This window comes from Pseudopodoces humilis, chromosome 1 (genome assembly GCF_049639895.1).
Source record: "Pseudopodoces humilis isolate 2021_Gansu_Grassland_sample_001 chromosome 1, ASM4963989v1, whole genome shotgun sequence".
NCBI classification, from domain to species: domain Eukaryota; kingdom Metazoa; phylum Chordata; class Aves; order Passeriformes; family Paridae; genus Pseudopodoces; species Pseudopodoces humilis.
In genome coordinates this window covers 112,745,646-112,771,991 of record NC_142200.1, presented here as the reverse complement: position 1 = coordinate 112,771,991, position 26,346 = coordinate 112,745,646, and the positions used below count along the sequence as shown (strand labels likewise).

The window sequence follows — 26,346 nt, the reverse complement described above, 5'->3', positions numbered from 1 at the left end:
TATCTATTTTTGTGGCAGTAGGGAAAACTAGTTTCAAGGAGTAGTTATAAATTAAGATAAGGAAATAGTTTTGCTAATCATTATATGAGGGGAAGAGATTTGTATAGTAGTGAATTTCTACAAAGAGAAAGAAAATGTGCTTTCTTCAATGCTCAAGCATGGGGAGGCTGCCACTACTGACTGCAACAGGACTAAAGATGTAAGGCTAGAAAGTAATAAATGGGAGATTGGACAGTGTTATGCTAAGAACCATTCTGAAAGCAAAAGTAAAATCTTGCACTTGAATCAACAGGAAAATAATCAATGCTATCATTATAAATACTTACCTAGCTCAGTTAAAGGTAAAATAAAAAAAAATTTCAGGAGGCAGATGCAGCAAAGAGTGATTTTGAGAGTTTTTTCCAGATATAAAAGAAGAGCAGAAATGAAGAAACAAGAGGATTTCAGAGTGCTGCCAAAATAAAAAATAATGGTCAAGAATGTACTTCATGCATTACTGAAGAAACAGAAGGAAAAGGAATATCTTTAGAAGAGGGATGGTATGACATATTCTGTTTCTGTTTGTTTCCTTTTTGAAGGACATGAGGCCTCCAAAATGCAAGAAATGGGCGTCTATGTTTATACAGAAAGTCTAGAGGAGGTCAAAGGGCCAAGATACTACTCTACACTACTACAACATACTCTACACCATCAAATACACAAGCACATTTTTCTATGGAAAAATGTCTGCTTAAAAATATAAAAACAGAATTTGGCTAATCAACAGGTGTCAGATTAAACTTCAGTAGCAAGGTCCATTGTAAAACCTATTTATCATGTAAAGCTGCTGTGTGTAAACACCCTTTAACAATATCCTCAAGCAGACTTAGTGTCCTAGGCTGAGGTAAAATGAAGCCATAAAGGACATATTTCATGAAGGCACAGCTCCACTGTGAAACAACCAACTGGAGTTGATAGTAACAATGTTCAATTATATTAAAATCATAAATCACTCCTACCTTATCTGAGGTTGTTTTTCAGAAGCACTAAAACTTTGTTTAATTATACCTGAAATGAACACATAAATATTATTTTCTGTTTAAAAGAAACCTACAACATGCATGTTAGTATCTTCTATTCCCAGACATGGTATCAAAATAACTTCTAAAAACAGCATTAAACAAACTCCAAATCCCTACTTGACTATCAAGTTGCTGTCTGATATATCAAAGATTTGCTTGCATCATAACAAAAATCTCAGCCCAACAGAGTACTTTAATAAATTATTTCAGAAAATTGTTGCAGAAAGTAACACATGCTGACTAGATGTCCACAGAATATGTACTTGGATTTGCACTTTTCCCCTATAGCCACAACATTGTCTCTAGTGTGGATAAGGAGATAGAATGTTTTCCCAATTTCTTAGAGGTCCACCAGAGATTTACTGCCACCATTCCACTAGCTGGCTATCTATATGCAATAACATATGCAATACCTTTCTTCTCAAATAATCCTACTGAAGTCAAAACCTTGAAGACAGCAGTACGACCAGTTATTGGTCCAACATCTAATCAGCAATAAAAGTGAAAGTAAACATTGAAATAATTTATTGCATGCTGCCAAAAAATGTGTAGAAGTAAAGCTAATGTTTGACAACATCTATTATTTATGCACTTGGAAAGCTTTGCCTTAAAGCAAATATTAGTCTTAAGCATTTGTCTTAAATCATTCCTGTAAAACCATTCTTTTGATGGTAATTTGGATGGTAATTTGGATGGTAATTTGAGACCAGCCTGGTATCACATTTTGATAGAGTTTATGTTTAATGAAAAGATAATTCTGCTAACTGAAAGTCTGAGTAGCAAGATTAGGATATTCTTACAATTTTCCCATACAATTAATGTATTTTAATAAAAGGCCTGCATCTTTGTCTACATGAGATTTTTTTCCACACTAGTAGCATCATTATCACTAAACAAGAACAGAGGCATCTAATCACTTAAACAACAGATAAGAAAAAAAGATTTTATGTCAGACTTAAACTAGTTTTCCCATTGCTTGTTACAGCAGTTATATTTGTTCTAAGCAACTGTAGAACAAATATATTTCTGAGTCTTACATCTTTTCGTGTTAAAACATACTTTTGTGTTGTACTCTGAAATATTTTCCTATTTTTCTGAGATCCTCTGAATTAAAAAAAAAAAAAAATCTGAAGGAGGCTTTCATCTGTCAAACTGAACTCACTTTAAAACCAAAAGAAATTATACATCTTTAGGCCAAATCTGTCTCCCTAAAAAAAAAGACACAGAGACAGAGAGAGAATGAAAGAAAAAGAAACATTTTAATCCTTGCTGATGTTTTGCTTAGCAAAACAGATACCAAAATTCTGTGATTGCTAGCACAAAAGACTATTTGATAAGAGCATCTGAATTACATAATAGCAAATAAACTAGGCCCTTATAGAAGCAAAAGTTCTTCAATTAACTTTGTTAATGAGACAGAAAAATAGAAAAAGAGAGTGCTCACTGCCTAGAAAGTGAAGGAAATGAAAAATATTTTTGTGCCTACTCAAGGAACAGATTTTTTACCTGCTTAGGACAGAGACACAATAACACATTTACAAAAGTAGAAGATCTGAGTGAATGTGAGTCATGTTGCTTGGGGTAAGGACTTTGAGTTACAACCTCAGACACTCTGTCACAGCAAATACCATAATGTATTATGTGAATATATGCAAGAAAATCTGCAACAAAAGCCACTTGGCTAAAAAGCTAAGTGTGAACACAGCTATTTGCTAGAATTTTACAAAAAACAACTCCCCTATTCAAGTACTCACATACAAAATTGGGTTTGAAATACTATACCCTTTGGCTGTTTCAAATAAATGGTCTCTTATCAGTAAAGGGCTTGTATCCAAATTTGCTTGATCAGTTTGATGACTCACCACATTTGACTTGCTAATCTGCCATCTTATGAGTGTATTTACAAGTGCATGGTATTTCACACCAAAGAGTCTGTCTCACCACTCACTGTACACAGCAGAGATGCAATATTTTCTGATTCATATGCTAAAGTTAGAAAAATACTTATTAATGCTAAAAAACAAAGCCCCAAAGATGATGAACATCACTAAACAATAGTAAACACCCTCCAGGCCTATTTTTATTGCTTATTATATTATGCTAGAGACCCACTGAGCAGCTAAATCTGAAAGAGGAATCTCATTATGTTACTCACTATGAAAACACAGGAAAATAATTTACTTAATAACTAGGAGACTCAAACATGTAAAAATCAATGTAACAAACACACGTGTAACCCCTCCCAAGGAACACTAATGACTTTATTCATAATACCTAGTCTTCTGTGTATGAGTTATGCTAATCATACAGAGCCAGTCAGGGAGTAAGAAACAGCACAGATGTGTAGGCAAGTTAACTCACATAAGGCATGGAGCACATCAGGAGTCTATCCCGATGTTCAGCTCAGGCTTACCTGGACCATATTTCCTTTTACCATGACTACTCCTTTGACATGGATAGGAAGAGCAAGGCAATACGTTTTGTTCAAATGCCTTGCAAGAGGGCATGTTTCAGTTCAAGATGATCTCAAGGAAAATGAAATACAAGCCCTCCATCTCTCTCCTGTTCTGTGCCCACTCTTGTTAGAACGTGAAAGGGACGCAAAAGCCAAAGCTTTCAATTCACATCAGCCTCCCTGCTCTGAATAGCTCTATGCAGACTCCTTGGGGACATAAAAAAAAGTATCAAATGAGGCACAAATAATTTCTCTGCCTGCTACTTTGGTCTTCAGCAGCTGATGTAATTAGAGCAACTTCTAAGACTTTAACTTCTTAACATGCATCGAAATCAGTAAAAATCACATTTTAATGTGAAGTTTAGAGTTTTGCTCTTGCAGGCACCTAAACAGGCAATTGCAAGGAAAGAGCTGGTAACATAATATGAGATCAGAAAAACCTGAGAAGATAGTAACTTCTGCTTTGGATTTAACTTTCACTTCAATGGTATCTAAAAACCAAAACCTCTGAAAACCTTTTCAAGTTTGATCAGACTGGCAGGAAAATTGAATCAAGATTTTGTATTAGCAGAGAGCTTCAGGACATCTCATTGAATTAAACTGAAGCAAGGGCAGTGATTTTTTGAATGACATCTCAACAATCATATCAAGAGAAAGGTGGAATTTATAATAAATAAAGGTGGAACCTTTATTTATTCAAAATACTCTTAGTAAGCTGCCCTTCAAATCACTGTACACTGGAATGGACAATCCCAACCAAGTTAATTAAGCTGTTTTGCAGAGCAAACAACTGTTTTCCTTGCTAGCAGTGATTCCACTGCTACACTGTACAGCAACAGAAGTTGATATAAACATACTTCAAACTTAACTCAGGCATCACACAGGAAAACCAGAACTTGGCTGATGTCTTCAACAAAATCCCATTAGCCTGAAGTCTCAAGAGAAATCTGAATCTTAGACAAATGAGGAAAAGTAAGCCTACAAAACACTAAGGTCTCCAAAGTTCTTCACAGACAGCCCATTGAGAAGTGATAGGTTTCTTGGTGAAATAATAATTCTCAGGAAATTCCCTAAGCTTTCTCCTCATAATCTAAAACCAGAAAACCTTATAGAGCAGATGTCAGACAATCTTATTCCAAAAATTTACCAAATTATCTAGTCATCTTATCTAAAGAAGAAATGTCTTCTCAAGTTGCCAAATCCATCAAATACAACTGGTCTTAATTAAATTTAAAAAAAAAAAAAAAAAAAAAGCTCATCTCTGTGACCACAACTTTCAAGATATAAGGTTGCTGCCTGCAATGTAGTCTAAATTACAGGCTCTAGAAAACAAATTACATTACTGAATAGGTGTTAATTTGATAATGTCTTTGTTGTTATCCTCAAAAGTAGTTAGATTTGGAGCTAAGTGATGACCTAAACTCATGACTTAAGTAGTGAGCCAAATCACTTGCTACATACAACACACAGAATTTGTATTTTGAGAGTATCCTAGTTCTAGAAATCCCCAATTATTCAACTGGATATGAGCACTACCTGAACAAGATTCAAGTCCTGGCACTGTGTAAACCAGCTGCATTTCTCAAAGAAAGATATAGGAGACCCTTTTAGAGTTACATCACTAGAATATTGTTTAGGCAGACCTGTGCTGTCTTCATTACATGGTAATAAAGTAATTTGAATACTATTGGGTTGCAGAAATTCAGGAAAGGAATCCTGAATATCAATGTCTGTGCATATTGGTCACAAGATATATTAAGTGCAGAGATTCCTCCAAATAGTGTAAACATAAATGAAATTATGATGTAAGAGAAAAACTTTTAAAAAAGATACAGCAGCAACACAAGACCATGTTTTGAGACTTCTTAATCTCTTGAAAAGGCTGAGCAATTCCAAAAAGCATCTATTGCATGCTACCTCTATATTGGGAGGGAGATTAGGAGTACATAAAGGCCTTAGACCATGGTTTCCCAATAGCACATTTTACACAGAAATATCTTTCAATGTATTTAGGACACTGTCCTGATTGTGATTAAATGAACATGATTAAGGGAAACAAAAAATATTGTCCAAAAGAGTATTCCCAGACAAAAAGTAAATTTTTCAACTCTCACTCAACTGACACACCAGCTCTGCTGGACTACTATGCATAATGACATATTACATAATTTCCTGCTATTTGGTTTTACCAACAGAAGTGAAGGTATGATTACACTGTATACCAAATGCAAGTAAAAAACCTTTAATATGACTAAGCTAAGGTAAATTTGGGAACCTCATAATTTTAAACTAAGAAAAAAAGTGCAACTAATAAACTGTTACCATCCCATCATTCTTCACAGCTTTTTGACTCAGTATGTCCCTACCCTCTGTCAATCTTTATAATTTGAAATTATAATGACTTCAGGAAAAGAAATATGCATCTGTCACTGATGCCTCTATGCTTCTGAAATGTGTAGAATCTTGTTCCTGTAGGATCAATCATTTCAAGTACCAGGAGCAACTAATCCAGAATCTCCACACCCTGCTTGGCAATCTTGGGAACTCTTAAAGGAACTGGTCTTGCAGAAATACATTGCCTATACATACTATATTAAGAAGAATAATCCTTTTGTTAAAGCAGAGTTGAGAAACACTGAGTATGCAAAGTCATTAAAAACATTATGACAATATTGGACTGTAAAAAAAGCTTACCCCCATTACACTGACAAATCCATACCAGTTTCTGTGCTATTGAACAGCTCAGCATATCACACCTTTTTGCAAAATACCCCTCTACTTTTAAATTAGAATGATCACGTTTTCTCTGAGAATGATGTGATGACAGCATGATTAGACAAATCCTTTCATGATCCTCATCAATATACCTGAAACTAACTCTCATCTTCCTGTTAACAGTTTCCAAGTTAGCTAGATCACATTTTCCCTTGTAATGCTGACATGCTTGACAAAACCATGCTGATAATTCAAACTCTGTTAGCCATTTATTATTAACAAAAGGAGCATATCTCAAGCAATAACCAATTATCCTGAATTTAGAATTATTTTTCTTTAAGCTATTTTTTCTTTACCCCTGAAAAGTAGAAACATTTGCCAGCATCAATCACAACTTATCTAAAACACTGACTTCAGCATGAAGTAGAAACTACAGCTGATCTAAGAATGTGAGCTTGCAGTTATTTTTATGAAAAAGCAATCCTGAAGTATCCATATAATAATTAGATTCTTTGGCAGGAGAAAAATGGATAATGACTTTTAGAAATGCTTTAGAATTTAGTAATGCTGATTAAACTTACTGGAACTGATAGGAACTGACTGTATCTTTCCACTTAAAATATTTAATTAAAACTATGGCAATATGGCATGGTAATATTCAAATATTAGGAAAATCTGGTATTTTGTTAATGTCTAAATCTTAACAAATAAAAATCACCTACAAGGAAATCATTACCACTAATGCTTCGGGTGTGGCAAGTTACAAACTATGCAAAGGCCTCAGATTTCTGTGCACAATGCTAAACTAGCATACAATGAATTACATTCCTGTGAGACACAATGTGTTATTCTTAAGTATGAACACAAAATGGAACTTTGTCCCTGCAAGCTGCTTTTTCGCAAGGGCTTCATTCTACGCAGTCATTTCCTACAGTTATTCAAGGCTTCCCTCTATCTTGTAGCCTTCTCCTGTTACTATCTTAACTCTAGAAAGTGACCACAAAAAAGTGGTTTTTAAAATTATTTTTTAAGAAAACTTTGACAACAATCTCAGGGCTGGTTAGCCTCAAGTCCTCCAGCCTTCAAAATGGCAAGCTATCCAGTTACAATTAGCAAACCAATTTAATGGATTTTAAGTAGAATTACCAAATAATTTATTTGCCCTGCAATAATGGCTAGACATTTCAGTAAAAAGAGGTCACATTCCTTCAGTACCTGGGCCAAAATATGAAATAAAATCCAGCTACCAAATAGGATTACAAACAAATAAGGTAATGTCATTCTAGGTTTTTTGAAGCCTGGGACGTTTGCAGCAATAATGTTTTATTATATTCAGACAACTACATTCCCTTTACCTTTTAAAAGTACACCTAAATCATGCCCATGTTTTATCAATGGAAATCTTAAGTTTTGCTTAACTCTGACCATCTCCTTTTTTTTCTAATACAAAATGCATACAAAATGATTTTCTATAATGGGAATCGCATCACATTTAACAGGTAGGTCATGATAGCTCACAATCTAGCAAGTGAACTCATAGTCATTAGAGCTAGGGTTTTTTGAGGTTTTTTTAAATTTTCAAATTGGAAATATAAGCCAAAAAAAACTGTTACTTAAGATAATACCCAACACAGCTGGTGCTTTCCAATTTGATTACCATAAATAACTATAAGCAGAATTAATGCTGTTTTGTCACATAATTCTGTCCTAATTAAAATCTACACATTCCTTCAGTTCCATTCAGTCAATTCTTCCAGACAGTTAAAGCTTGCCTCTTTCAACTTTCTTTTTCACACTCTTCCATCTGTTTCTTATCAATATTAGTCATCTTATGTTTAAATTTAAAACCACCTTCTTTCTCAAGGAGCCAAATAATATTCCAGTTTTCAGAGCTGCTACTGCATAATATGGGGACAAGCTACACAAAGTCCTGGGTGTGATAGCAAATGTATTAACCTGGACATGGCTGTCACAGAGGCACAGTTGTTTCCTTTACTTAGGTAACAACAGATTGTGAACTTGTGACACATAATGAAATACCGTCATATACTGGATTAAACCACTGCTTTACTCTTTAAAAGTAGTGCACACTTCATTCTTGAAGAATCTTACTAATAGCAGACTCTTTCAAATTACTTGAACTGGAGCTGCTTGAATTGTCCACTATATCTATCTCATTGTCTAATTCAGAGAAAATACCTGCACATAAAAATGAAAGCAAAGAAGCTTTTAACCCACCTCTGACCAGCATGATAGCACCTGATGCTTCTTTTGCTAATATCTACCTTTCCCCATAGTCCTGTCATCCTCTACCACAATTGCTTCATATGTTTTTCCTCATCTTTTCCATGTGCAGACTGACAACTGTCAACTGGAAAGTCAGTATTTTCTGATAATTCACTTTTTCAACTGGCTGGTCCACTGCTGCCACTATGAAGGCTCAACTTCTCATCATTTTTCTGACAAGAGCAAAAAGGCAATGTTAGATATTGTCCTTTTCCAACACTCACTAGAAAATCCAAAAATTGAAGTGGTACTTGTGCAAACACCCATGAAGCTAAACTTAGGTTTTAGTCCAGGACTGCACAATACCTGGTTCAAGGTATTGATTCTAAATTTAGAGCAAGATTTTCAAACTCTTAAACTAAACAAATTATTTCTATCTTTTACATATAAGGCTTAGTTCTTGATGACAGTCTTTTCACAACAAGCACTAAAAGTGAGAAAAATGAAACAAGTGACAGAGCAGAGGTGAATACTGAACAAAGGAAAAATAAGTCTGGACAAAGGTAATAGGTTCCCAGGGACAAGCATTGGTAGCTGTGCTCTCTTTGATCTTGGATTACCAGCAGCAGTCCAGTTCTGGACAATGCAAAACCTGCCCAACAGTCAAGATAGTAGTAAAATATGAAGTGAACTCGATGTTGTCATGGTTTGACACTGGCCCAATGCCAGGCACCCATTAGGGTCACTTGCTCACCCTCCCCTGCCACAGCTGGGTGAAGGAGAGAACAGGAAAAAAAAGGTCATGAAGGCTTCATGAGTGAGATAAGGGCTGGGAGAAATATTTCAAGGGCAAAACAGGCTCAAATTCAGTTGCAAAGTGAAATTTATTACTAAAAGGATCAGAGAAGGATAATGAGAGGTAAAATAAGACCTTAAACCACCATTTCACCCCCAGCCCCTCCCTCCTTCTCACCGACAGTGCAGGAAGACAGGGCATGGGGTTTTGGTCAGTTCATCACTGAGATTTTCCTCTGCTGCCCTGGGAGAGGGGTCCTTTCCCTGTGAGGCTGTGGGGTCCTTCCCATGGGAGACAGTTCTCCATGAACTTCCCCAGCGTGGGTCCACTCTCACAAGCAGCATCCAAACCACACCTGCTGCAACGTGAGTGCCTTCCACAGGCACAAAGTCCTCCCAAAACCGCTGCAACGTGGGTCTCACTTTCCATGGGTTGCAGTCCACTGAGGACAGGCTGCTCCAGCCTGGAAGCAAGGGCCCTCTCTCTCCACCAGGTCTTTCATTGGATCACAGCCTCTTCCAGGCATCCACCTGCTCCCCCACGGGCTGCCAGTGGATCTCTGATTCCCAATGGACCCATGGGCTGCAGGGACACAGCTGCTTCACCATGGTATCACCACGGTCTGCAGAGGAATCTCTGCTCTGGTGCCCAGAGCACCTCCTGCCCCTCCTTCTCTACTGACCTTGGTGTCTCCATGTTGTTTCCCTCATATGTTCTCACCTCCCCCGCTTCTCTGGCTAGAAGCAAAACCCGTGACTTTGTTTTGATTTTCTCCTTAAATATGTCATCACAAAGGTGTTACCAGCCTCTCTAATTGGCCCAGCTTTGGCCAGCAGCACGTCCATCTTCAGAGCCATCAGGGATTGACCCTGCCAGACATGGTGGGAAGCTTCCAGCAACTTCTCACCAGAGCTGCCTCTGTGGTCCCCCTGCTACCTAAAACCAGGTTGTGCCAAACCAATACAGATGTGATGCCACAGAGACACTGAGGCTGAAATGACCAAATGCTACTGGCATTATCAAAGCAGAGCTAAGAAAATCAAAACACAGAATACAAATTATTTGCTTGAAACATTTAAGTGCCGCATCTTGTTCGGATGCAATTTAAGTTGCATCTTCTTTAATGAATATAAAATTCTACCTCTGCTGCTTTGATGTTTATAGTTTTTCTAGAATGAATAGAAATCCCAGTCCCTGCTATTGCTTCTATTGTAATTCAACATATTTTGAAGGAAAACTTCTTATGACCTCCTATTGTTCCAAATCTTCACATATTGTTTCTGCTATTTCTGTTGTGTGCAAATAAATTAATGTTTCTTTTTACTCTATCTTGTCAAAGTAAAGCATGATAAAGGAGAATAAGAGATAAATTATATAAATATATCAGATTAAATAAATTAGTATCTTTAATATTAAAGTAATTTCAGGAGATAATACATTCCTAAGTACTTACATTCTCACCAAGTCTGCATGAGACAATTTGTCCTGTATCTAAGATAACATTCTTTCAAAGTTTTTTCCATGAAGTAGTTTGACTTTATTAGGACACAGCAGAGTGAATGCACTAGAAACTTTCTCCTCAGAAACTTCACTGCATCTCTGAGCATTGACTATACATACCACTGTCTACATAATGGTCTCCTTCAACTACTTCCCCATCCTTTGTTCTAGTCCCAAACCTATAACAAGCCAAGAGACGGCTTGCCAAAGTTTTCTCTTTAAATTCAGGTGGGAAAAGGTCATTTTATACTTCAGTACTGGGCCGAGGTTGTGTCCAAGACGCCACAATAGCAGTGACTGCAGTGTAGCATGGCATGAAAACCACTAAGGATGACTCTCAAACTGACTTTTGGAGAGCACTCCAGTCCTGGCACACATGAACACACTTCTCATGCCCTGAACAGTGCACAGTTACTGAAGAGAACCAGTTCACCTGCTCCACATCAAAGGAATCAAAGCAAAGAGAGAGAAGGGTCAAACTGCAGGGACATTTCAAACTTAAATCTCCTTTCAACATTTTCAATATTGAACCTCACACTCAAAAGACTAATTGTTCACAATAACTTGTACAGCAGGCAGAGCTGAGGGGGGAAGAAAAAGATCAAAAAGACATCTGATACCAACTGGTGACAGATTTCACTGTCCATCAAGAAAGGAAACCTGTTTGAAATCTCTGAATGGAATTACACAGACCTCAAGCTAAAAATAATTGACAGACCTACCAAGGAAACTGTTCAAAGATCAGTGGAACATATCCTAAAGTGTTAAAGCAGTTATATAAACTGTAAAGCTATAACCTGCCTATAAAAAAAATCTGGTTCAATTACACAATACTTGAATATAGAAAACTATAGTATTTCATAATTAATCTGAGAATAATGAATAAATTTGCTGTGATATGCTTTCTCTACCTAGATAATAGCTAATAATTTTGGATAATATGCATTGCTTTTTCTCTTTTGAGTAGGACACTGGGTGATTTAGAAGAACAAAAGAACCCTGACTAGAAGAGGATGAAATGCAAGTTCAATGTCACTGTTGCTCAACATAGGAGAGGGACCAAAATGACCTACACAAGGAAATAAGGATATAAAGATCATAATTTTTTTGAGAAGAACATGGAGAATAGTGTTCTCCAACACACTGAAACAATCACTTTCATATGCCTTGAAGTCTCACAGAGACTTCTTTCAGATAAGGAGAAAGACAGATGCTTATCTCTTTAAGAAATCTATGAAACTGGAATATTCAAATTATCCCAAACATTGGAAAAGGAATTAGGTTTATATTTATTCATTTGAACTGTGCTCATACCTACACTTGATTCTAGAGTCCAATATTTTACAAATCTCTCCAGAGGCTCCATCAGTTTATTTTCACATTTTTCTTATAAACTAGTGCCTCAGTTTCACCATTCATCAGACTGATTGTTGAAACAAATTCTACCTTTTTGTATAAAAAAACATACAGTTGAAAAGGAAAGCTAAGGGGGGAACAAAAAGAATGTTCAAATTATGAACCAATCTTTTTCCAGCATTCATCTACCTTTATTACTGAGAAAAAGCATCTCTGGAAATTTGTGTCTCAGCCATGAAGAAAACTTCTGTCTTCATTCATATCCTGTATACTTGCATTGTCTATCTCTTTAGTGGTAACTATCAATACTGTAAAATCAAGATATACTTTGTTTTTGGCAAAATGAAACCTGAATTGTTGGTTTTGCCTTCCAAAAGGAATCTAAAAGTCTTTAGGAAAAAAAAAAAAAAGCAGGTTGAAATAAAATAAAGATACTGATCTTTTATTTAGCTCTGTTTTGTCATACTGCTGTCCAAAGGAATTAACTTTTCTGTCTTCATGAAATATAGAGCTCTCTAGTGGCATTTGCAGTGTTTAATTAATCTTCTTTATTAGAGACATTTACAATTACAGCATTATGCTAGTCAATTGAATTTCTACTTAAAAAAAAAAAAAAAAGGACAACCTATTTCCACTGGTAAACTACCAATATAATAAGTAATAACTAACATGAAATTGGCGGGGGTAAAAACCAGGCTAAACCAATGTATCTTTTTCAGTAAGAGGAAAAAGGAGTAGATGCTTTAGCTCCTGTGCATTAGGAACAAGAAGCAGATGTTATGTATGTGGGTTTTATCAAGGCTTTTGACAATGTTTTTCATGACATCTTAGAAGAAAGCTAGAGAAGTGTGAGCTAGACAAAATCATGATCAGTTGGATGAATAATTGACCTTAAAAATTGTACTCGACTTGGTAACTGCTTTGAGTGTTTGCTAAACTGAAAATGGGTAGCGAGCACAATTTATCAGGCTCCTTTTTGACCTTGTTCCAAAACCACTCAATGTTGCCACTAAATTACAATGATAATCTGCATAATGGGTAGACAGAGTGCCTATTAAAAGTGCCCAGACTGCGATACATTCACATCGTATATCATATTGCAGCATATACATCATACACAGAGATGTGTCAATGAAAGTGACAGCTGGTGTCAAAGAGAGTTTTGAGAAACTGGACAAACTAAAAGAACTGATGAAGTTTAAATAGGGAAAATGAGAAGTTGTGTGAGCAAGGAGAAACAACCATACAAATGCACAGACTAGAGAAGGACTGGTGACAGAAGCTCCGCAGAAAAAGATATAGGGATTTTGCTGGATCAGAAACAGAATATGGCACTACAATACCATGCTGCTATGAAAAGGTAGACATCATATTGGGGTATATAAAAAGAAAATAATTCTGAGGATTTGTGTATTCTTTCTACTTGGTACCAAGAAGATTCTCAGTTGGAGTAATTAGGTCCAATTTTGAACACTACACTTAAAATTATCTGTCAGGAGTGACAGGTAACTCTAAGGCTTGGAAATGGACAAGATAATCTTTGACAAGTCTTTCTTCCTTACATTCTGCTATTCTATTAAAAAGCTTTGATGCACTAACAAATTAAACATTCAGCAACTCTTAAAATATATATATATACCTTCAAAACAGTTTTTGATTTGTCACTTTATTCTCCAAACTTAAATAGCACAGATGTAAAAAGGTTTCTTTCTTTTTATCACACCAACATTTTTAACATTAGACATAAATTCTAGTACCTGCTACATAGACAGCAGAACAGAATGATGTCACAATGGAGTGAAAGGTGGAAGAATGAGAAAACAATTTATGGAATGCTAAGCCTTCATGACATTCCAGAGTCCTCACTCAGTTCCAAAGGGATATGTATGCAGCAGTGCATGGTCATCCACATTTTTATATCAAAATTTTAAACATTTTAGTGATAATTTTAATAAAAATATTTAAATATTCTAGCCTAACATTACTGGACTATATTTCTGAAATATTAATAACCTGTTGCATGCTAAGTGTTTTAAACCCAAGCATACTCATTGCTTTAACCAACACCACAACAATTGCTGCATACACACACAGTTGCTTTAAGAAAGAAAATATTTTACGCACTGAATGGCACAAAATCTATTTCTAAATACAAAGGAAAAGGAAATTAAAATGAACATTAATCCAATCTTTATGTCTTTTTCTGAGTTAACAAAAAAACTTGATTAATTCAAATCAAATTGCTAATTAAGTACTACTTTGTAATGCATGTGGTGATGCTTAGAAACTAACATGATTATTAGCAAAATTACCAGCAGAGCAGAACTTAATTTGGACATGAGGGAAAAATGACTGGGTGAAAAACTAGTTAAATATGTTCTGTTTCTTTGTCCTTCATATAGCTGTGATCCTTAAAAAATACAAAATACAATCAGCTCAAAATCATCTAGAGGTGGAGTATGAAGGTTTATGTCATGGGTAAAGTTCAGGAAACTGCATCAGCTATTTCAGGTTTTGTCAGGTTCTTTAAATTTAGTCATTTACATATAGTTTGAAAACAGCTACACTGCTTTGTTTACTATTTTCAGCCAACAAATAGTTGAACTGCCTCTGCAGGAGAGATAGGCAGACTTCCTAGCATAGGCTGTAGCCAAGCTGCCTGCAAGAAGAGTAATCAGAGTATGTTTTCTAGCAGCATCAACCTAGTCCAGTAGCACCCCACCTGGATACCTACAGATCTAGCCTGGGAAGGACAGTGTTGACCTGCAGCTAAAAATCCTGTCTAGATGGAAGATGGCTTGCTGTGGTCTATATGCCATGCTCTCCAGCAGGCTGGGTTAGGTAAAGACCAGTTCAAGTGTGAAAAGAGGAAAATGCAGAGAGCAGCCTTGCTAATGGGCATTCTCACACATTTGGACACTAGGACAGAACACTCAGCTAAGGGTAACTTAAATGAACCAGCTCAGGCCAAGCACTGTTAATGACTCCTGACTTCCTATTAGTCCCAACTAGCATGGCATGGGGAGGCACTCCATAGATCAGACCACACTCAGAAAAAAATGTTTGACCTACTTTTCCCATTATGTAAGCATCATTGTCCCCCATTGATTTGAGTAACTGGCAACTGGATCTGAATAAATGGATTTGCATATATGAATTTAAAAATGAAATGCGCATTCCAGTGACATTATTGATACAAAAATGAAAATAAGCTTAAATTCCCAAAGAACACAGAGAGGCATAGAGAAAGAATGTGACAGAATATATGTGCTTTATTAACAGATCAGAACTTCAGAAACAGAAAAGGAAGTTATTCTGACCATCCAGGTAGTCTATCATGTCTTCCCATTTTTAATATATTCTCAGAGTAGCAGAAGGTACAAATGGCTCATATTTTGTCATATATTTTTAGTTGATGAACTCCAATTATAAAACTTGCACTATCTTCTAACACATTCAAAAGACAGGACTGAACTGAATATTCATCATTCTATATTGCTTTATGTGTGTGTATATTTTACATTAAAAAATGTGACAATGGGAGAAAAGTTGAAAACCTTTTAGGATATATGCAGTAAATGAAACAATAATGGATGATGCCCATGTAATGAGACATATGTTTCCAAAGTAGTAAAAGTGACTTATTTTCACTGCTTTCCAAACAGACAAAATACATTTTTAAAATCTATATACTTGAAAAACCATCAGTCATTGTTTGGCTATACACTCATCTCTTTAAAGACAAATATTAGAAAGACAATTCATTAGTTAGATGAACTACTGTTTTGAGATTTATACTTGCCTTGGAACACAGAAAACTCAAATTTGCTACTGGTCTGTTTGGTGACCTTACACAAACTACCTTTTTCCTCTCCACCTCTTCCTACCCAAAGCATGAAAATACAACATTCATCACCTTGAAATGAAAGGTGCTACATGAGACAGAATTATTGCCATTATTTTTACTTGTTTGGGTCCTCTGTACCCTGTGTTATGTCAGCAACCTTAACCTTTCAGAACTGAACACACAAATTCTATCAAACACCTGCCACCCCTACATCTGTTTCTATGTTTCATATGTTTCTAACATAAACTGTTCCTATGGAAAACTCTTCCTAGGAAATATAATTTGTGTGGGGAGCTGATGATGATTCTTTTTACTGGGATTATTTTCAAGCACGGATTTTATGCTTTACTTACCACATGAGGTAACTAACTGTACTTCATCATCTACTGACCTGCCTTTCAACTGCCTATTTACCAGCTATCAAATTAGTTTTAAACTACTTATAAAACAAATTCCATTCTGGCTCCAAAAGATCTCAGTTCTTTAGTTCCATATAGAAGGACAGAGAGCACAGTCCTTTTTTCAGAAAATTTCACAACATAACACAACTGGGATGAAAAAGGAGGCCATAAGTACATTTCAGTAGTGAAAGCAAAGTAAAAGCTAGCTGGCTTCTACAAAACACTGAATTACATGGCAGAAACACTGAATTCTCTGACACCATGGGAAAATGACAAATCACTTGGGTGTGGAATCACCAGGGCCTTGACTAAGATGAATTAGGCTGTCTATATTTCACAGAGCTTTTATTTCAGGAGCAACTGCTTGAAATTCTTCCAAGTACTTTTAGTTAGAACATTGCCCTTTTTATTTCAAAAGGTAAACATTTCAGGAATAATTATTATTCTATTAGAAATCCTTCAAGTTGATAAAGTTTTCCTAAATACAAGGAAGAAAGAAACAGCATGGCTCCTTCTAAGCCCTGTAACATGTCTCTGAAATTTGAAATATCTTAGGCTGATTTATTCTTATTTACAATAATTTGCAAAATTAGCTCTCCCACTTCTCATTACTAAGCCATATTCTCCTCCATTTCTTCACTGTTCTGGATCTTTGTCAGAATCTCTTGTTCTTTTAATATGCATAATAAAATATCAATTGGAGTGAAACTAGAACTGCAGTGCCTCATCCTTGACAAAACTAGCCATTATCACCCAAAATACACAGGCAGTATTTTCCAAGTATTTATACAAAACACAAGTATTCTAACTTCTATGTAAAGCTATCAATTCTATCATATTTCACAAATATCTGGGTAGGGCATTCTTCTCTCAAAGACACAATAACTGCATCAAAATTCCAAATCTAGCATCTTTACATCTATAGCACATTTTTTTGCAAATTTCATCACAGTTATGCAGGAGAATGACTATATCAAGATACAAAAAAAAAAAAAAAAGACAAAAAAAAAGACATACAACAAGCTTCCAAATCTGTAGGTTAAGAAAATTTAAATGAAAAAACCATGGGAAAAGTTGTTTATAGTGTTTTAAATTACAAATTCTACTCCGTATCTTCCTTACATCCCAATACCTCTTACATTTTAAAAGGCAGTGTCTTGTTACAGTTTGCTGGAAGGTTTTGGCATTCTTTTTATTGAAAAAAATGGTGTAATATAAATAATGATCTTAGACTGATAGGTCAAAAAACTCCTGAAAAAAATATTAACTACTGATACAAATTATTTATTTTTGGAAGGTGAAGACTAGGATGTTTGGGACCAGGTCCTCTAGAAAACCTTTTCCTACACAGAGGTTCTTCATATGAGCTACTAAGCCCTGATAAAAGGAATCTGAGATGCAATATCTAAACAGACAAGAGTGGCTGTGTAAATTTTAATTTTATACTGCAATTATCATAACAATTTTCAACGGGCAATTTTGCTACACAAAAACATTGTCCTTGTATTTTTTAAATAAATTCTCTGAGATCATATGTGATATGTAAACTGCTGATGTTCTTCATGAAAGATGCATAAAACACAGCCTGAAGCAAATGGATGAACTGTAAGAAGTATTTCTGCGAAACTGTATCAGACAGATAGCAAACATGAGGAAATGCCTTATCAGCATCACTGGTCTGTATTTTGCAATCTGTAATTAAAAATTTTATTCTTGTAGGTTCCATTTTCCATGTGTCATTGTTTATGAATCATACACAAGATTATCAACTTGTTCCACCCTAATCAAGTGTATATTTTCCTATTCACAAATCACCCACAAGAGTGCCGTAATAATTAAATGTTATCAGATATTATCAAAACTGTAAGAACCTCCGTAACAATGCCATTTTCCAACACAGAATGACATTGGGTTTTAAGATACTGTCATTTTTCCTGCATAAGAATGTCCAAAAAAAATTAAAGAATACCTTGTTAAAAATAAATTAAAGAGCCTGTGTGGAAAAATGTTACAGGAGGATGAGTCTTTTCATTTTGACTTATTTTCTGCTTTGTTGCACCTTATTTTCTTAGATATGGCAAACAATGATAGCAAAAAATAAAGCCTATTACATGTACTTAGGTGTTATAAAATGGAAAGCTGAGGGTGATAGGATACTGCATTTCAATTGGCCTCCATGAAGTATCGAGAGGGTTTGTCTCCTCTCCTGATCCAGTTTCTTCTCCAACATGAGATTTCATGTTATCCAGATGAGATTTATGATATCCAGATTTATGATATCCAGATTTCATCATCACATCAGACAGCAGTGAGCTGACCTCCACTATGTCTGGATGTGTCCCTGCATCAGGAGTCAAGCAGCTACAGAAAGAACATTCTCTATTTACTTATTTCTAAGAAACCTTTTCCACCATTGAATTCCTGCCCTGGTATTTATGGAGTTATGCCAGCCAGCACTGCTCCCTCATCCTGCCTGGGACAGTTTGTTTCCACACCCCAGCCTTCAGCATCAAGTGGAACACTTATCCTTGTCACTGACCCAAACAGAACTTCTACTGGGAACTGTGGCTTTGCACTCCCAGACACACTGAGGAATGCCTGGGGCCTTCTCCTGGGATGGGGGAGATGGGGCCTCGTGGGGATTGTGCTCTGTTCAAGGCACTACACCACTGTAAAGGAGAGGAGCATCCTGTCAGGATGATGTACAGGAGAATGTCAGGATCTTCACAGAGACAACATTCCCAAAACAATGCAAAGAAAAAGGAATATCTAGAGCTCCCTATCAAAGGAGCAGTGGATGAAGGCTCCCAAGAGGACGTAGGTTGAAGACGTCTGCCAAGAGAAGGAAGGCTCTTCCTGTAACTACAGAGGAATAATTGCAGAAGAGGTATAGCGACCTAGTCATAACATATTATTTAAGATTAAATCAATAGTAAGAGATAATATTAAAACCAACACCTCCAAAAAATAACAATAACCAAAATAAACTACTTCATGCTTCCCACTGTTAGTAAAATATGCAGAAAATTTTTTTGCGTAATGTAAAGATTTTAATATTTTCATTAAAATTCATTTCAGAACCTCTGAAACATAACATTAAACAAAAATGTTTACACTAACATTAAACATAAATGTTAGTTCTATTAGCTCCTGTACTCCCCATTGTTGTCCTTTATCCACAAGGTCTTTAAGGAACAGAAACCTTTCTCTCCAATAAAACATACCAGAAAAAACTTCGTTTATAACCTTACACAAACCTTATTTGTAATGTTCTTTTTAGAGACAAAATTGAATATCTGAATGAGAAAGTATAAACATTTTTGTGCTAAAGTGTTCTTTTTTCCTAAAATGGAAAAATCAAGGGAGCCAACTAAACCTCTAATTCACTCTACACTTTGCCTTGCATATTACATTATCTCCAGGATGATATAAACATAGCTAAGAAATCTGTGATGAGTGAGTGTAGGAAGTACAGGCTCATCTTTTCCTCCATTACTTTGTTACCTCTGCTACTGTGCTAAAAGAATTATAAGGTAGTGCAAAACATATTTCCATCAGTCAAATAAACAGAAAAAAACTGTGAACATGATCATACAGTGATCTATAAATAACATATTTTAATGGGGTTATTTCCTTGACCACAATCTGCATTTGAAAACTATTCAAAATGCTGGAATTTTATGGGGAAAAAGAATGATGTGTAGGGAATTAAGTACAGCACATATATTGTTAAATGTAAATTTCAGTACTGAATATATGGTTGATAGTGGATAAATAAAAGCCCTGGCTATACTGGTATGAGTTTTCCAGTTGCATGTGTGCACCTATATTGTATATGTTATTATTGGTGTAAGGAGATAGGTCTGTTTTTCTTTAAATCCAAAGATATTTCCTATTCAGAAACAAATTCTGGCAGTTGCTAAAGTCTGAAAACTGGCACATTATCTCTGCTGGAAGCATAAAAAACAAAAACATCTTTACAGCAGGATGTCGAAATAAAATGAGTAATTACCTCTTAATGGTAAATGACACTTTTTCAGAGTACAGTCCTTCTGGCACAGGTTCATACACAGCCCCTACTATCTGAAAAAAAAGAAAAAAAAGGTTGTTGAAGAAAAATACTCCAGTATTTATCTGAGGATCCAATATGATAAGTGTTGTCCCTTGAAACTATCTGATGAGCATTACATCATCAGCTCTAACTTGCAGAATAACTTAGATGCAGACTGTCTCTTCCAGTCAGGTATCCACATTAGTGTACATACTTACAGTAGATTAAAGTGCTACAATATTGAACATTTACAAGCAACTTTTGCCATTAGAATAGTAAGACAGCAAGTCACACAATGATAAACACTTGTGCTTGTTCACAAGCCACACACATTCAAGCTGAGAGCAGTTCATGTGCCAATAAACTTAAATATAAATTCTCTTGGATCATGAGAACACATGCAGAAATAACTGGGAGGCTGATCTGGCAAATATGAATACCTTAGTTGCCAAGGAGAGCATATTGGCATATTGGTGCTGTAAAATGGTAGGTTCACAGTGGCCAGCTGATAAAGGATGCCTGCAGCCCAAACATCAACCTTCTCTCCATACAGCTCACCCTTTACAACTTCAGGACTAGGGAGAAAGCAATGCAAGCCACAAGTCTTTTATTAATTCACCTAGAAGTAAGCTTATTTCCTAAAAAAAAAAATCCCCCTCCCAAAAAAACCACAAAAGAACAAAAAAACCCATACAAAACAATGAACACAACATTCAGTTACTCACTGCAACATCATTACACACACAGTTACACTCAGAAGGTTGCATATGTCATTTACCAGCCAAATTCTTTAAGGGGAAGTACAATGAATAGATTTTCAACTTCTGCTGCACTTGCTCTCACAACACTAGGGGTTTATATTTGTTGACTTGTCCTTTCCACTCACATTGTCTTTGGACTTACTGGACACAAATGAACTACAGTATTTAGAACTAGTTTACAATGATGGCATTTCAATAAAACAGACTAGAGAACAGGTAAGTATGGCACCTCATCTTATAAATCAGATATCAGAAAGATTTGAATACAACTCCTGTATTTGGAATGATAATGGATATTGTTTTGCTATTAATGTAAGTAAATGACCCTGACTCATTGTAGCATTTTCATCCTCTTAAAATTACTGTAATGCATTCCTTGTGAGAATGCAACATGGACACTGAGCAGGCAGCCAAATGACAATACAAAAACATTGTAAAGCTACATTTAAAGAAAATGGAAGAAGGCAGTAACTTCCGTTTTGACGCAGTACAAAACAGAATTTATTTCCTTCATTTAATTTCCGACAACACTTTACATTAGTATGTGTATTCTGATGTTGGAGTTCAAGCCTTAGCAATAAGTGAATATATCATCACAGAATGTGTTTGGGGTTTTTTTTTCATTCAGAGATATATAAAAATATTTGACTTCTTTCATCTGTAAAATCAACTTGAAAACCAACTTGATTACCTTTTTCCTTAAGTTTAGAATTTAGAACCACTATCTCTTCATAATTATAATACTGTTATCTTTGGTAAAATGCCTTATGTTGGTGCTCAGAGGTACTGTGTAAATTCAATTAATGATGCTAGAAGATATCCTGCTGCTATGTACAAAATGCAGATTTTTAAAATATATGGGATGAGGTTCCTAGACAAAAGATAAGATAAATTACATGAATTTAACAGAATAGAAAGTCAGAAGAGAGATCACGGTGCAGGGAATTGAGAGAGACTGACAGGTCATACTCTTCTGATAAAATTGTTCAAGCAAGATACAGATTCTTGGGTCAAACCTAATAAGCAATTTTCTTTGAATCTTGCTGCTGCTGTTACATAACTACAGAGTGGTTATTGAATATTGTGTTAGGACATAATAGCATTTCTGTAATCACACTGTGACAGTAATTCATTAGATATCTTTGTGGAAATTTCCTTTTTGTGTATTAAAAGTGTCCATTAGAGCACACATTAATACTGCAACTTAGACAGGTGGTGAGCTCAATAAGGCAAAGCCCCTATCTTAGTAAAGTTCTAAGCATGCTCCTAATCAGAAAAAAAAAAAAATCTGAATTGAATTTTAGTAGTTTGTTTCTAGTGATAATTTTCATGCACAGAGAGATCATGTTAAAAGCTATTATTTTTAAATTACTAAATTATAGTAAAATACCAAACTGATATTATTCAAGCCAAATTTATGTAACTATGCAAAAAGCTGTGTAGCAGCCACAGAAAGAATAAGCTGAATAAAATTGAGAGAGAAAGAGGCAAACACAACCTGGCATACAGCATCTTGATTCCTGAAGAGCAGGGAAAAATCTTGCCTGATGTCCAGAGCAAACAGCAGCCCACCAGCTGGTAACTTGGAAATATCATACTATGATTTAGAAATCATAGAAAGAATACAGTGCTGACAGGGTTATAGTTTTAGCATGGTTTCACACAAACGCACAGCAGCTGAAAGTTAATGAAGTAATTTGTTCTGTTTATTCATACTGAAAGATATCTTGTTCTAAATGCTTATCAAATCCCTCTTTTTTAAATCAAAAGGACTTATAGCAGAACAGTATTTGATTTTTTCTTCCAGAACAAATGTCTTAGTCAGAAATCTCAGATACTGAGAAAGTTAGGATGACCAATACCTTAAAAAAACAGTCTCATGCTTCAGTAGTACTTTAACTTACTGAAGTAATGTTTATTAAATGTGACCATGAAAGTTTTACAGAGATTATAAAATCCCATACTTATATGATGCTATGGTTTTATGGCTAATTAGTTTTTTAATCTAGATCTTTAAATATTATTTATTTACTTTTCAAGTGATATAGTAAAATCCATCACCATGTTCTACAGGCTTGCCTCACCATCTGCTAGTTAGAAATGTGGGTGGGGTACAGTAGTTGTTGACTAGCAAAACAGTTCTGCAGTAAAGTTGTATGTTTTGGATCCACACTGATGAGGGATGCCAAGCAGAGAAAGTACCCAGTTCTTGTTCCTGTACACTGCCACCCACACACAGGAGGGTGGTGGGAGTACATATGGTTTGCCTAATTCAGATGACAACTGTGTATAAACTGTCACTGTCTGGTCAAGACCAGAAAGAATATGTGGAACCAGTCTCACTCACAAACACTGAGAATTTAAGGCTGCAACATTTTTTTTTTTAATTTGTAAAGGCAGTACTCATCCTTTAACTTTTAGCTTAAGGTAACTCAATTGGCTGAAACCAGACAGCAGTACTAATTAAATTTTCAGCAAACAGATGTCTACATCATAAAATGCATTCAAAACAGAATACAAAAAGGGAGAGCCCCTAAGAGATTATAAAGATTTTAATTTCCATTGCTCAAAGGGCTGAGCTTACTGTCACTAAGCAGCAGTACTGATGCTATTAGCCACAGCTACTACAAGTGCCAGCATTTAAATCTTGCAGCTAATGTATTCAAGATAATAACTCTGGTTTTCATCTAAGTTTGCAAATCACTAGTGATTTCCAACTTACTTATTCAAGCTGAAAAAGGTTACTCCAGCATCACTATGTTAGCTGTAAGAAAGTCCTTCAATAAATAAATGTCCATAGCAAATGCAAGGCTAAATTATTTTCAGTTAAAGACATAGAATTATATCCACAGAATAACCATCCAAATTCTCATCATTTTTTAACAGAATTTTATAATTGTTTCTTAGAAAGGTCAGTCTTGCTCAACATACTAGCTCTGCTTTTATTCTTAATAACTGAATTCTCTATGCCCATGGTCTCAAAATGAGACATTGCTTAATCCAAATAGTTGTTTTTCCTTCTGAACTTCTTTTTACAAAATTAAGCAGGTATTTTAAATACAGAAGAGGTTTCTCATACTACCTCACATTTATAATTAAGTTTATTTTTAAAAAAACAGTAATAACCAAATCTTGTCAGTACCATGCTACTTGTAAAACATCAAGCACATAACCAAATCACCTCTACATGGCCTTCAAGATAGTTCAGCAATCAAGCTTTCACTTATAATTTTGCTTACTGATGTTAGTTTACTGTTGTTTTTCTTTAAGAACACTTTTATCAGAGATATAAACAGACTGTACATAAGTCTGCTACATTTGCAGACATACCACAGTGCTACATGAAAGATGACTATCCTCACTAGATTAGCTCATGTTCACGTTAGTTATGAGTGGACAGAAGTTCCAAAATTAAGAAAGAAGTCCTACATTTGGAGAGGGAGGAAAAGAGGAGATAAAGGAACAATGTTTTCAAAACAGCATAAATTTTCTAGAGCCTCTGAAGCTTCTAAAGAATGTTATCAATACTTTCAGGCTGACTTTACATGGGACACAACCAGCGGAGATTTCCCAAGCTGCACAGAACTTTAATAAGCCCCTCATGATTTATTTTGGTGCAGTGTTCACTGGTGCTTCCAACAGGTGTAAGAACACACTGGTATATGGCATCCTGCAGCAGTAGTTTCAAATCAGACTTGGTTTCGACTAGACAGTTAGGAATTAATGAAAATAGTCGTGATTCTTCAAGACTGACTCCCAGAGAAGGTGATGGTTATAATGAAAGGCTAAACAAAGAATCATCTGCCAGTGCCGAGGATTTTAGTAGTGCCAGTTATTGTTTTTAGTCTTTCACATAACTTCAATTAATTACTTAAACTTTGATGGAGATTCCAGCAGGAGATATTAGCTATACAAACACTCATGCCTAGAAATCATAACTATTTCAAGAAACAATCCAAGCTGAAAATAGCTGAAAACTAGCAAAGTATCTAATATGCTTATCCCATTCTTCCTTAGCTAAGGATAGTGATTTTTCCCACTATTGGAGACAGGACAGTAGGAGAGATAACAGACAAGCTTAACATACATTGATCAATGGCTTGGTTTCTTTAAACTTTGGTCCCAAATGCTATAAGAGTCTCTGCAGCTTCTTTTAGCTTTGGGTAAGTTGATATCTTTGTTAAAATACCTATATAATAACATTCCCTTTCAATGGATAACCTTACTACTTGCTGGCAGGACTCAGCAAAGCAAAGCAGAGAAAGGGATTTTCACAATCTTAGTGCCTATGACTGCCACAACTCACTATAAAAATTAAACTGCTGTTCCCTGGCCCAAATAAACAGGGATTTATCCAGTAGTGTCTTGAAAATCTTCAGAGATAAAAGACTACACAACCTCTCACTTCTATATTTGACTGTTACAATGAAGGAAAAAATCTACATATATCAAGTTAGAATCTCTTCTGTTTCAATTAATGTCTATTTTCTCAGAAAAGTTCCAAGACCACAAATTTCAGTGCAAAGAACGAGAAAATGCTTGTATTTGGACACCAGTTCTAGATCTCTACAAACACATCTTCATTTTATCAAACTACTGCAGGATAATTTGTGTTTGGAGACCACTGTGAAAAAACCTTACATTTACTCTACAATCGGTTCTCAGTCACAGAAAGAGGGGGGAAGAATTCAAGGGGAGAAAAAAAAAAAAAAAAAAAAAGAATAAAAGAAGCACCAGCATAATCCCAAAATAAAAAATAGCAAAGCAATTGCTGCATATCACATTTTTTCTCTGGATACTTTGCTGCAAGCTACAGATACACATTCATTATCATAGCTTCATAATTACCTCTAAAACCAATGGAAGAAGAAACAGGAGCCACAAAACTGGCAGTTTAAATAAAGAGGTCCTGTGAATATTGCTCAAAGCTATTTGCATTTCTCACCCACATAAAGAATTCAACACAAGCCTTTTGGGGATATTCTGTCTATCCCTTGAGTGATGAAGCAGGAACAGGATTTTCAATCACTAGTTAAAATTTTACCTTCACAGTTTTCTATTTTGAAATGGAAAAAGTATGGCCAAGTAGGTCTATAAAAATTTATTACGTTGTCGTCTAACTTGCTACCATTTTTCTCCATACAAATTATGTTAAATATTTTTGAGGGGGGGAAAAA

The 26,346-nt window shown here is 35.5% G+C and overlaps 1 protein-coding gene across 1 annotated transcript in view; it reads right to left on the bottom strand.

Annotated features, from left to right (window-relative positions):
* Positions 1 to 26,346, bottom strand: part of NEK10 (NIMA related kinase 10) — a 65,737-nt gene that overhangs the window by 12,133 nt on the left and 27,258 nt on the right. Inside the window, 9 exon segments of the mRNA XM_088054230.1 lie at positions 999 to 1,047; positions 8,344 to 8,471; positions 8,548 to 8,690; positions 18,491 to 18,547; positions 18,549 to 18,594; positions 18,596 to 18,718; positions 20,370 to 20,440; positions 20,849 to 20,878; positions 20,881 to 20,983. Of these exon segments, the coding sequence (XP_087910356.1) occupies positions 999 to 1,047; positions 8,344 to 8,471; positions 8,548 to 8,690; positions 18,491 to 18,547; positions 18,549 to 18,594; positions 18,596 to 18,718; positions 20,370 to 20,440; positions 20,849 to 20,878; positions 20,881 to 20,983 (750 nt within the window).